General features: G+C 41.9%; 2 protein-coding genes across 3 annotated transcripts in view; one reads left to right on the top strand and one right to left on the bottom strand.

The window, feature by feature from the left end:
• YTHDC1 (YTH domain containing 1) overlaps positions 1-3,199 on the top strand; it is a 19,894-nt gene extending 16,695 nt beyond the window's left edge. The window contains exons 16-18 of one of the 2 annotated variants that reach the window (XM_009584513.1): positions 1,366-1,500; positions 2,205-2,412; positions 2,800-3,199. In XM_009584513.1, coding sequence (XP_009582808.1) covers positions 1,366-1,500; positions 2,205-2,412; positions 2,800-2,849 — 393 coding nt within the window. In that variant the 3' untranslated portion in view covers positions 2,850-3,199. Of the gene's footprint in view, positions 1-1,365; positions 1,501-2,204; positions 2,729-2,799 lie in introns of those variants that run through there. The other variant, XM_009584515.1, reaches the window with a different exon arrangement.
• Positions 3,200-5,918: 2,719 nt separating this feature from the next.
• On the bottom strand, positions 5,919-10,553 carry LOC104081675 (UDP-glucuronosyltransferase 2A1-like). Its single transcript, XM_009584512.1, has 5 exons — positions 10,404-10,553; positions 8,995-9,126; positions 8,491-8,578; positions 7,527-7,746; positions 5,919-6,230 (listed from the first exon to the last, which is right to left on the bottom strand). Exons 1-5 carry the CDS (start codon positions 10,524-10,526, stop codon positions 5,954-5,956), a joined length of 840 nt encoding a protein of 279 aa, XP_009582807.1. The 5' UTR covers positions 10,527-10,553; the 3' UTR covers positions 5,919-5,953.
• Between the last annotated feature and the right edge of the window lie 877 nt (positions 10,554-11,430).

Genomic DNA, 11,430 nt, shown 5'->3' with positions numbered 1-11,430 from the left:
AGCAGGAATCTGGCTTGGTTTGAACCTACAAGAAACTGAAAGCTTTAAGGAAATAGCAGAACCCTTCTTTAGCCTACACAGGAGGGTGTGATGAAATTTTGTATTCTGCTAAATTTTCATAGTAATTGGCTTTCTCTCAAACAGCAAATGCATCAAAGAGGTGGACTTGCTGCAGAGGTTCATGGAATGAGCTGGTGTGTTCTAGTCTTGCACAGTGGCTTGCTTTTGGCTATGGCAGTGAAGCATGCAGGAAAGTAGCAGAATGTTCAGCACACCATAATCAAAATAAGTCTTTCTGTATTGCAGCCTCCACTGAAATGCACTTTTTTCCCAGTCAGATGAGCATATGTATGAGTACTCATATCTACAGCTACGTACATGGAAATTAACTGATAGTTCACTTGTGCAGCTGTGGTTTTGCCATCATGTCGAAAAATAATCATTATAACCAGTTATTTTGGTTATATTTAGTAATTCTGGCCCTGAGGATCCTGATTTTGGATAACTGTAATGAGTCTTTTGGCTCTTGTGTATACTGTGAATGAGCAAAAGGCAGTGCCAGATGTAGAGATGCTACTATAGCCCCTCATTTTTCTCAGCTGGAACATAACTCTGGTTTGTTGTAACTGAAGAAGTGAGCAAAGTTGTCAGACTGGGAGGAAAATGGTTTTTCAAACACAGCTAAGCCTTCAGAAACTCCCATTTTTTCCTCCCTCTCTTCCCCATTCTGCATGCTGTCCAAGTAGTCATTCTAAAATCCAGCATTTCCACCTACCTCCTTTGTTACAACAATGCAAGCAAAGATGCTTCAGTAATATAGGAAGAAGGGGCCTTGCTGATTGAAGAAATGGAAGAGAACAGCCAAGAGATGTCTTGTTTAAAAAAAAAAAAAATCTGCTAGCCTTTTGTCGAATAATTTGTCTTGCAGAGTAAGTTTGTTCATTTAAAATAGGAATATATTCATAAGGAGTGGCACTGAAAAGACTCGTTTCTGTAAGACCTCACTGGTTTGGACAAAATTCACATTCCATATGCATAGATTTAAAAAAAACAGCCCACCACATTTAAGTAGCAGAAGTTTTATGTGCAGTATCACTTTGAGACAGATATGGAAAGAAGGTGTGTTTGGGGTTTGGGGAGGGTGTTGGCCAAACTTCTAAAGAAGCAATGGTAGAGAAGTAGTAAAGCATGCCGACTTAATGAAAAATAGTCTGCCATTCAGTTAGGAGGCTGTAATCGGATGTATTTAGATGTCATGTTTTCCATCTGAATGAAAGTAACCTCTGCTCTTAATTCCCAGCACTCAGCGTGTGTGCATTCGTTTGTTTTGAAACACTCAACAAACTTCCTGTAACTTTCTTGTAGCCACCATATCCAGGTATGGAGCAGCCACCACATCACCCTTACTATCAGCACCATGCACCTCCACCTCAAGCTCACCCTCCATACTCAGGACATCATCCTGTACCACATGAAGCAAGATACAGAGACAAACGAGTAGTAAGTGTCCGCAGAGACAAAGGGGTGCACAAGTCTGAAGGCTGGAGTAGGAGTGGGAGGAACTTGGGGTACAGATGTAGCCTAATCTGAGATTTGTTGACTTTGATCAACTGCATTTTTAAGACCTGTATTAGTTTTCCTTGGAAAGATCAGTTATTTAGATTGACTAGAGACTTCCAGCATCTTTGAAAAGCCTCTCTCTCCCAGGTGAAGAAGTGCAAAATTCTCAGAACATACTCTTAAACTGAGGTGTGTGCTTAAAATGGCTTCCAGCTGTCTAGCTCTGAAACTTTGATGCTGAAGCCCAGTTTGATTCGGGACATGCCTGTAACATTGCTTGCGCTTATGCACAACAAATTACTTTATCAGCAGAAAAGTTTGTGGTTTGTAACTTTTTACAGGCACATCAAAAAACAGGGCAGGTTGTTAAATAATTTCTTAGCTGGCTTTGAAGGCTGCTTAGCTTTCAGATCTCTTGCTGGTATCTGGCATTTGAACCCCAGCTTCTGCACAGTGGAAGCACAGACATGGTGCTGTCCAGAAGATGAAAGAAGAAACTTGTGCTTATGGATGCTGGACATAAAATTTTTTTTTTTTTTTTAAATACTGGGCTTTCCAAGAGTTATGACCAATGCTATGGGTAAGGGAAGGGAGGGGATTTTAATCTGGGAAAGAAAAGAAACAAAGCTGTCCTTTCATCACAGCACGACTACGACATGAGAGTAGACGACTTTCTTCGCCGCACACAAGCAGTTGTCAGCGGTCGGAGAAGCAGGCCTCGGGAGAGGGACCGAGAGCGGGAACGAGACCGTCCTAGAGATAATAGAAGAGAGAGAGAACGTGACAGAGGCCGTGATCGAGAAAGGGAGAGAGAGAGGATTTGTGACCGGGACAGAGACAGAGGTGAAAGAGGTAGATACCGAAGATAATCTATCTGGAACCAGTGCTCACTTGAAACAAAAAAAGCTTGTATTTTTTTGTGTGTTTACAAGTAGTACATTTTATTTTCAGCTGTCTACTTAAAGTTCATTGTGTAGAAGGATTTATAATGACCCTCTCTATTCCAAGCATGCAGTGAACTATGAACTGGAAAAACTCAAATCAGCCAAAAATAAAATACGCAAAGCTGACACTCAACTTGGCGTTTCTATTGGAGCAGAATGGGAAACAGCTAAGAATGTAGATATTGATTAATTCTCAATAAGTGTTCATCTACTTAGTGACTTCATTCTAGGTTTTTGAATACTGATAGATAACTGCCTTTTTTTTTTTTTTTGCTTTTATGTTTTCTTCCTGTAGTTTCACATGGTTCAGTGGGAGAATGCTGCTATCAAGTATGCAAATATTGAAGTATGATTTTTTTTTGACTGTATGGCAGTGTTGTAGCAGCCTTTTTTCCCTCCCCGCCATCCCGTTTTTTAACCCTATCTGTAAAGTCAAGTGTTTTTTCAGTCTTCAGTAATGAAAGCAATATTAAGAAGACACTATTGATATCTAATTTTTAACCTTTTTTAAAAATCTTCCTGTGTTCAGTAACATTTTGGTCAATTCTCTTGTCTAGCCTCCTTCAAAAATGTACACATTGCTTGGAATGTTCATAACCTGCGTGTGTGGAACCAGAAAATATTGCTGTATTCTACATTGCTACCTTTTTTTTTTTTTTTTTTTTTTTATAAAAATAAATTGGTAACTATTGAAATGATTCAAACTCCAGATCGGGTTTCTTGGTCTTCTAAGCTTGCCAGCTTTGATAGATTCTGGCAGTTCTAGGAAAGTATTTGTGTTCAAAAATAGTTTAAGGGTTCTTGTGATAGGTGAAATTGATCCGAAGCCTGAATTTAGGAAAAGGATTGCTGAAATAAAAGGTATTTGCTTTTCTGTTTCCACAGTGAAGTAGTCAACTTACAGCTCCTGCAGCTAATCAGAGTTATTAAGGCCCTACATGTTCAACTTAATCAAATGATCTTCGAGCTATTGATAGGCTGTCCTCAGCCATAATCATACCTGTCTCCCAGGAGTGTGTTAGTCCTGCAAGATCCAGATTCTCCCCATGTCTTCTTTGTAGTGATTACTGCATCACTTGTTATTTCTCTTAAATAGGAAATAGTTGAATCTAAATACCAATGGTAAAACTGTGAAAAAAGAAAAGTAAAACTTGTAGTGGAAGTTGTTCAGTTTCTCCAGCAATTTCCTAGTTCTCAAAACTTGCATGAGTAGCACTGACTTCATAACCTTTCTTCAGTGTCTTCTCATGTAACAAAGCCAGATTGTAGCATGTGCTTTAAAGACCTCCAACTCCACAGTGCTCAGTCCTGTAGCTGTTTTTACAGATTGCAATATAGGATTGGCCATGATGTGGCAGTTGTGGAAACACATGGTTTTCAGATCTGACAATTAGGGCTCTGTGTATTTTAGTCGACACAGCTATAGTAGACATCTATATGTGCTAAGCAAGAAGTTTGACCTCCAACATGCAAGTATGTTGGGATTTTTTAACCACTACAAGAAGTTGAACGTATGTTTGGGTTCCTCAAAACAGTGTACTGTGCATTGAGAGGTATGCCTGTTAGCAGTAGGATTACATCAGTCTATCAAATTTAGTACACATACTGTGTCTAATTGGAGAAATGCATCATAGACCACCTTCATTCTTTGATATCTTTCTCTGCTTTATATACAGATTCTAGAAAGAAGAGGGGGTTTTGGTTCTGGTCGGTCTTCTTTTTTACCTTTTGAATTCAATACTAGATAAGCCAAATTTCTCTGAGTAAGTTACAGAAAAGGAGCACCTCCTTAAAGTGACTGCAGAGCACTTTCTCTGTCCACCTTTTCCCAGCTATCCTGTTTCCCGTGTCCTTTGTTAGCCCTATCTGACCAGTGTCTACGCAGTATGCTAGGAGGCTTGCTGGCCTTCTGGCAACCAAACTGACATCTTAGCAAATCTTTTACTTGCAGAAGCTGGATGATGGGGGCTCTCAGTGATCAAGCTTGGTGGAGCTGTGCCTAGGGACCCAGCTCTATGAACAGTTACAGCAAAACTTTTCAGATCTGGGGCCTGAATGTCATGCTGTTCCACTTTCTGTTACTATGCATATTTCAACATGCATATTCCTGCATATGATCCCATCATGACCATAGGAACAGAAGTTACCATGAGAAGCACTAGTCTTTTTCTAACCTCTCTTTAGTTTGGAAACAATTCATTTGAGCTTTTGTAAATGTTGTAGTATGAAGAGATCTAAGCAGACATTGAAACTATTGACAATGCTAATAATGTAGGGAATTTTATTATGCGAACAAATGTAACATGTTTTCTCAGCGTGTTCTGTTTGAAAACAATTCTGCAGCATCCAGAATACAGCAAATGTCAGTTAAAATTGGGGCAGGTTCTTTCTTGCGTAAGCTGGCACAGCAGTGGAATAACCTTAGCTAGAACAGGAGGCCTGAACTAGCATCATTTTAGTAGGCATTCATTAGTAAGTGCACCTTGAACAGTTTCAGGAGTGCTGCATTTACTGCCACTCTTACCTGAGCCAAGAGCAGCATTATTTTCCCTCCAACTTTTCAGGCACGGCAAGTGACTATTGCACTGTTCCCACATGTAGTGTTACTTCTTTGCAAGTTCCATCTCTAGAGGTTTTCCTGCATTTATCAGTTAGCATGGCTCAGAGGCACTTGGGGGTTAAGATGGGCAAGTTAACTGACAGAGGTGGTTTTCACACCCCTGTAGTGTTGCAGTTAGAATGATGGCTTATGCAGGACTCCGGGCATATACTGAATAGAAAAGAGAAATGGTTCTCAGGAAAGTAATTTCTCTGCTGGTTTTAGGACTCTGGTCTCCCCTCAGCCCCCAAGTAGTCAGTGCATTTTTACAAAATGTGATGATACAGGCTTCACCAGCTACTTGCAGCTCCCTGTTTTTCATGATCTTGGCCATTCAGATGGGTGCTTTTTAGGAGCCTGTGATGTTAGCTTCACTGTGCAATCTGGAGAGAGCTATTTTGATAGGAGAGGCATTTTGGTTGTTAATCATCAAGCCTGGGTGACATTATAGGAGAGGACAGAATTAAGGTAAGGAGACTAGTTGCAGATTGGGGGACCCACAGTACCACGCAAGGGAAGGCTGAGTTTATGAAATATACCAAAATGAATTTGAAAAGTTAGACCAGCAATTACCATTCTAGGGACTGTGTGTGATCAGCTAACAGGGTCCCACGGGATAAAGCAACTATAATTCAATCTTATTTAGGCCAGAAGGAATTTGCTGCAGCTCTGCAGCTAAGCAAGCAGCTCTGCCCCACAACAGCTTTTTAGCATGACCCAGTTCAGCATGGTGCTTCCTGATATGCCCAGCTTAAAGCACATCCTAATAATTTTATTCACCGAGGAAGGTGCATAAATGCCTTGCTGAATCAGCCTAGGAGAAGAAAAAGTGCTGATGGGAACAGGATGTCTATTCTTTCTTCCTCTTTGTAATCCTGCCACATCTCCTACAGCAAAATAAGCAGCACTTAACAAGAATGAAGACAGCAATGGCTGCACAGGTGAACAAGAATGCCAGAACATCCAGGCAGTGGTACTGGTACCAGGTGAGATGGTGAGCAGCTGGTCTCAAGTGCTTTGCTCCTTTGTGACGCATGACAAATTCAATCCAGAAGACAGCTCTGTCCAGAGGCTTAACTGGCTGGTCATGGTGTATCTTGGATAACCTTAGAGCATTTTCCTTATAGCTGGGGAAAAAAAGAAGAAACCAAGGAGATTTGATTCCTGAAACAACCCATTCAGCGCCTGGCAATCCTCTTGAGGAAGGTACAAAGCCCTGCTTTTAGTTTCATTGATGTTATTTAAATATATTTGAAACTGGCCCAATTTACTCCTATTTGCATAAAATTGGGTTATGAACAGTAATAGAAAAAGCCAATCTTTGCAAAGAAAAGTTACTCAAAATTATTCCAGATACTCCTTTAAAAAAAGCAACATTTGCAGCATTTTCTGTTCCCATATAATATAATGTGCTGATTTTGGCTGGGATAGAGTTAATTTTCTTCACAGTAGCTAGTATGGGGCTATGTTTTGGATTTGTGCTGGAAACAGTGTTGATAACACAGGGATGTTTTCATTATTGCTGAGCAGTGCTTGCACAGCATCAAGGCCATTTCTGCTTCTCACCCCACCCCACCAGCGAGTAGGCTGGGGGTGCACGAGAAGTTGGAAGGAGACAGAGCTGGGACAGCTGACCCCAATTGACCAAAGGGATATTCCATACCATATGACATCATGCTCAGCAATAAAACTAAAGGGGAGGTTGGCAGGGAGGGCATGTGCACCAGATTTCATCAACCTCTTTGGATACCTGGTCATCATCCAGGTTGTTACAGATCACTTCCACCACAGCTAATTCCCTCAGATTCTGGATACCTCCATCAATGTTGGTCAATTTGCTTCGGTAATTTGCAGGTTCTTTCTTGAAGGGATACCTGTCCTTCACACTTGACAGGAGTCACTGCCAAAGACAGAGGACTCCTGCCTTTTTTCCAATCCCTTTGTCAATGGCCTTATCCTTAGCAAGGGATCCCAGCTGCTGGACTTCCTTACCGTCTGATTCCTGACTGATAGGTACAGTAACCTAAGGATGTTGGTAACTCAGCGGTAAGAGAAAGAATTGTGGCTACAGACAGAGTAGACATAATACAACTAGAATTGTCACCCAGAGCCTCCAGAGGATTTATACTAGCAGAGAACAAGAAAGAGAGAGCGAGCAGAAAACTGTCTCGGGAGCTGCTCTGGGCTTTCCAAGAACTACTTTTCTCAAAGGGATCGTAACATGTAGTATAAGGAAAATCAAATTACTGATCTCTCCTTTCTGAGAAATGCTCATTCTCAGAAATGAAAGATAGTTTTCACCTGAAACCCAAACTCCAGCTACTCAGTATTTTTGGTTCCCACAAGAGGCAGCAGAATTTCTCACATCAGCAGCCCAAGATTTTAATAACCTCATCCTACTGTCAGGCAAGAACAAAACTCACGTGGAATTGTTAATGACTGTATTCAGTGCATCAATTAGGTCCTGTGCCTTCAGTGTGCTGAAATCCACCTCAACTGCAGCTCCCTTTGCCTTCATGTGAGCAATGTTGTCAGGCTGGTCAGCAAACATGGGAATCCCAACCATCGGGATCCCATGGTAGATAGCTTCATAGATCCCATTGGTCCCACCATGAGTAATAAAGGCCTTCGTCAAGGGATGGCCTGGAACAGGGAAGAAGAGGCACATGTAACAGCAGTTGTGGCAGACTGCGTTCACTGGGACGTGAGCACTGCAGACTACTCAGGCAAATGCACTGCTAGAGAAGAGAACAGCCTTGACCTCTGGATCAGCATCAGAGCTTGCACGCTTAGCTTTCACACATTCATATTTAATGCAATAGGTGAATCAGCATGTTCTCCAGACTACCCCAGAGTTACTTCAGCTCTTTTGCTGTTGTGCAGTTCTAGTTTTTACATGCTATCAGGTTCACAACAGCTCCCTGCTGCAGCCTTGCTTAGGTCAAGCATTTTGAAGAATGAGCCCTGGAAATGAACTGCAGAGGCCAAATCCAGCTCCAGAGCACGTGTCTACTTTGATATTTACTCCTGCCTACAGGTGGTTCTTAGCCCTTCCAGACAATTGCCACCGAACTCTGTAAGAGGCTTTTGCTTTAGAGATCCATCTTTATAGCTAAGCTCAAGTTGCTGCCGCCTTGAGCCACTGCTCCCTACTCCCTTCACAGCCTGTCTCTATCTTCCATGGTTCTTGTATAGCCATTCACCTTAAAGTCAAAAGCAGGCTAGAAAATTAAGGCTCCAAGAGCAAACCTCTGCTGCTTAAGCTGCGAAACTAATTGTAGCCCCAAGTGTTACGTGGTTCTTCTGCCTGAATAAGCCATTTTAGTGGAAAAACAAGGAAACAGTTTTTCCAAAGGCGCGATGAATCCCAGATAAAATCAGTCTCACCAAGCAGGTCATTTTGGGGTATCCAGTCATAAATCCTGGTGTTGGAGCCCAGAGTTTCTGGTTTTTTCCCTTTGTACCGCCAGAGGACCTTGAACAAAGGACGAGTAAGATAAACATAGTGCATGTGACATGCCCTGTATTACTACATGTAATGTAGGGGTTTTTCTCAAACCCGTGTACCTTTTCCCAGTAATTCTAATAGCTTTGGCTTCAGCTCTTTGATTAGTTATTAATGTGCTTATTATAAAAATCACAGAGAGTGAGTTTTATATTGTGTCCTATGGACACACTTCCACATCATTTGGTTCAGGAGGGGGAAACACCAGAACTCCCCATGAGGTGACTCAGCAGTCTGCCTTTCTGCAGAGCCCAGCTTCCCGGCTGTGGCACATCCAGCAGAGATGCAGATAAAAACCAGGCCAGTCGAAACATAAAAGGCTCGCTGAAGGCAACAGAAGTGACAAAAAACAAGGCAAGTTGTTTTAGACTCGAAAGGAAATTCACCTTTTGTGGAAGCTGGCTGAGGGCTCTGCCAATCACATTACTTTTTTCATCAGTTAGGTTGTCGACCATCGACCCGAGAGAGAATACCACGATGCCGTGTTCCCCTGAGCTCTGAACAAATTCTTCCATTTCCTAGGAGAGGCAGAAGACATACTAAGAGTAATTATGCACTGCAGATTACACAGATTTCTGTGAACAGAGAGCATAACCTTTTTAGCTTACCAAGGAGATGATCGTGGTGTATGAGCACCTCCAGTGACAGGAGGGCATTACAGAGATGGACCTGGCTCTGTGCAAAAAGACAGTTTCTCCCCAAGAAGGAGCAGGACGAGTTGAGACAGGTGACAGAAGCTTTGTCTTTTTGAAAGCGAGTCAAGCAGTTTCAGGGCATATTTATTTGAATGGATCCTGGCACTGGCCTGAGAGGGCCATACCCTGTGACACCTTCCCTAGCATATTCAGTCATGGTTCTGGATTTTCCTGGAACAAGCACTTTGTATTTCATAGCTCTGCAGGAAGGGACAGTGCTGAAAACTCAGGGTTTTTCAGCATCCTGATCAGAGATTCATCTGATGCTGCTGTCACTTTGTTAGTTAGCCAGTTCTCTATTTCTTGCAATACAGCACATTGCTAAACAGATTTTCCACAAATCAGACCAATAGGTCTTCCTGTTCCTTTTTTTAGTTAGTGTCATGTGAAATGGAGCAATAACATCCAGAAGAGAATGGTTATCCATTTCCCCCAGCTCAACCCCTGCTACAGGGGAGTGGGAAGAGAGTTAGAAGGTTTCTTTTAGTAGACAACTTGCACTGAAAATACCCTACCTCCTCTAAGGCTCCTACAGGAGTGATAATCTAGACCAGAGCTTGTCATATTGCCGTCATGAGTATCTGGGAGTTTCAAATTCCACCTGAATATTGCCAGTCACAGCAGAGCGTAGGCTGGAGATGCTGAGTATTTTACTCCCTTTAAAATGTCTTAAACTAAGCAACAATAGAAAAAGTGTTTATCACTGGTCTCTTTCTGCAAGTCTTGACTCCATTTTGTCTAAAGAATTTGTCCCATCACAGTGCCTTTTTGCATCAGGTATTTCATCATGTTATCATGGGCTGCAAGTCTGTATCTTAGAATTAAATTTTAACTACTCTGAGGTAGCACCTATTTTTCCTAAAACAAACACCGTATTCCCTCCTGCTGACTTCAGCTGTCATCTTTTAAGACAGCAGGCTGTAAACCCAGTGCTCAGTTTGCACAAGTACGGACAGATTGCTAAATAGCTCTGAGCTCCTCACCAGCAACAGAGCATCTTCTTTAAGAATGAGCTTTCTCAGGACATGGCTTGCACGGCTGATCAGGGAGAGAAACAGTTTTTGTTCTGCTGGGCAAACAGCAGCACAAAGTTGGGATACCTTTGGTAACGGCTTTGCAGGCTGGCAATGAAGTCCTCCAACGAACTCAAAGTTGGGCAGGAAAGGGCGTGGAAATTCAATATCCCAGTATGTTCTGATTAGCCATATCTCTGCTTTCCCCATCGTCTCACACAGGGTTGTGGGCCTTCCTATGGACAAGGTACAAGGGGTTTACAATGCGCACGGGAGCGGTCTTGTTTGCTGTAGATTGCGAAATAGGAGCTTTACCTTTGTCTTTTGACACTCCCAATTAGTGCAGTCTATCAAATCATGCATGAAATGAAAACATGGACAAATCCAGACCTATTCCTTGCCCTGTCTTGTGTTTGGCCTTGGCAGGTTGCCATGAACAAGACAATATGATCTTTAACAGGATTTTGAACCTTCAGGATGAATTTAGAGTACAAGGGTAAGTGGGAAGCATTTAGTTTTTGTGATGCAGAAGTGCAATTCTTGTACCGCTGAAAGACTTCATTACCTGTGCTTGTCATAAAAACGCTCTTTGGGGAAGAGAACAATCACAGAAAATTTAGTTCCAAATAAAAAATAAATGAATCGCAAAGTAATGATCACCAGTCAGGGAGGAGGAAAGTTTTTAAACAAAATTCCATGGCATTTTTCAAATGGTGACTCAGTCAGTGGCTGCTCAGACTCCAATAAAAGAGAGGAACAGCCATCCCTAGTTCTCTTGGGGACTGGGTCAGCTCCTTCTGACACATATTGGGAAAATTTGGCCAAATCCGTAGATGTTTTGAATGTTATTTTATGCAAAATCCAGTGTCTCTAGGAATCCATCTATAGAAAAAAATCCAATGGATAAAACTGTTTTACAGCTTCCCATTTGGAAAAATATATATTCTCAGGTACATGTTGCAAGTTGTCTTTGCAGTATTTTCCCCACAAGGTGGAACTGGGGAGTAAAAGAATTAGAAGTGTTGGTAAATGACTGTCAAAAGCCAGCCTAATGCAAGCAGGAACAAAGCAAGATAAGCAGCAAGATAAAAATTATCTGTAGGGCATCTTCTTA

The sequence above is a fragment of the Fulmarus glacialis genome, unplaced genomic scaffold (assembly GCF_000690835.1).
Source record: "Fulmarus glacialis isolate BGI_N327 unplaced genomic scaffold, ASM69083v1 scaffold6159, whole genome shotgun sequence".
Taxonomy (NCBI): Eukaryota; Metazoa; Chordata; class Aves; order Procellariiformes; family Procellariidae; genus Fulmarus; species Fulmarus glacialis.
The sequence above is the reverse complement of the archived record's forward strand: the minus strand, read 5'-3'. Positions and strand labels throughout refer to the sequence as shown.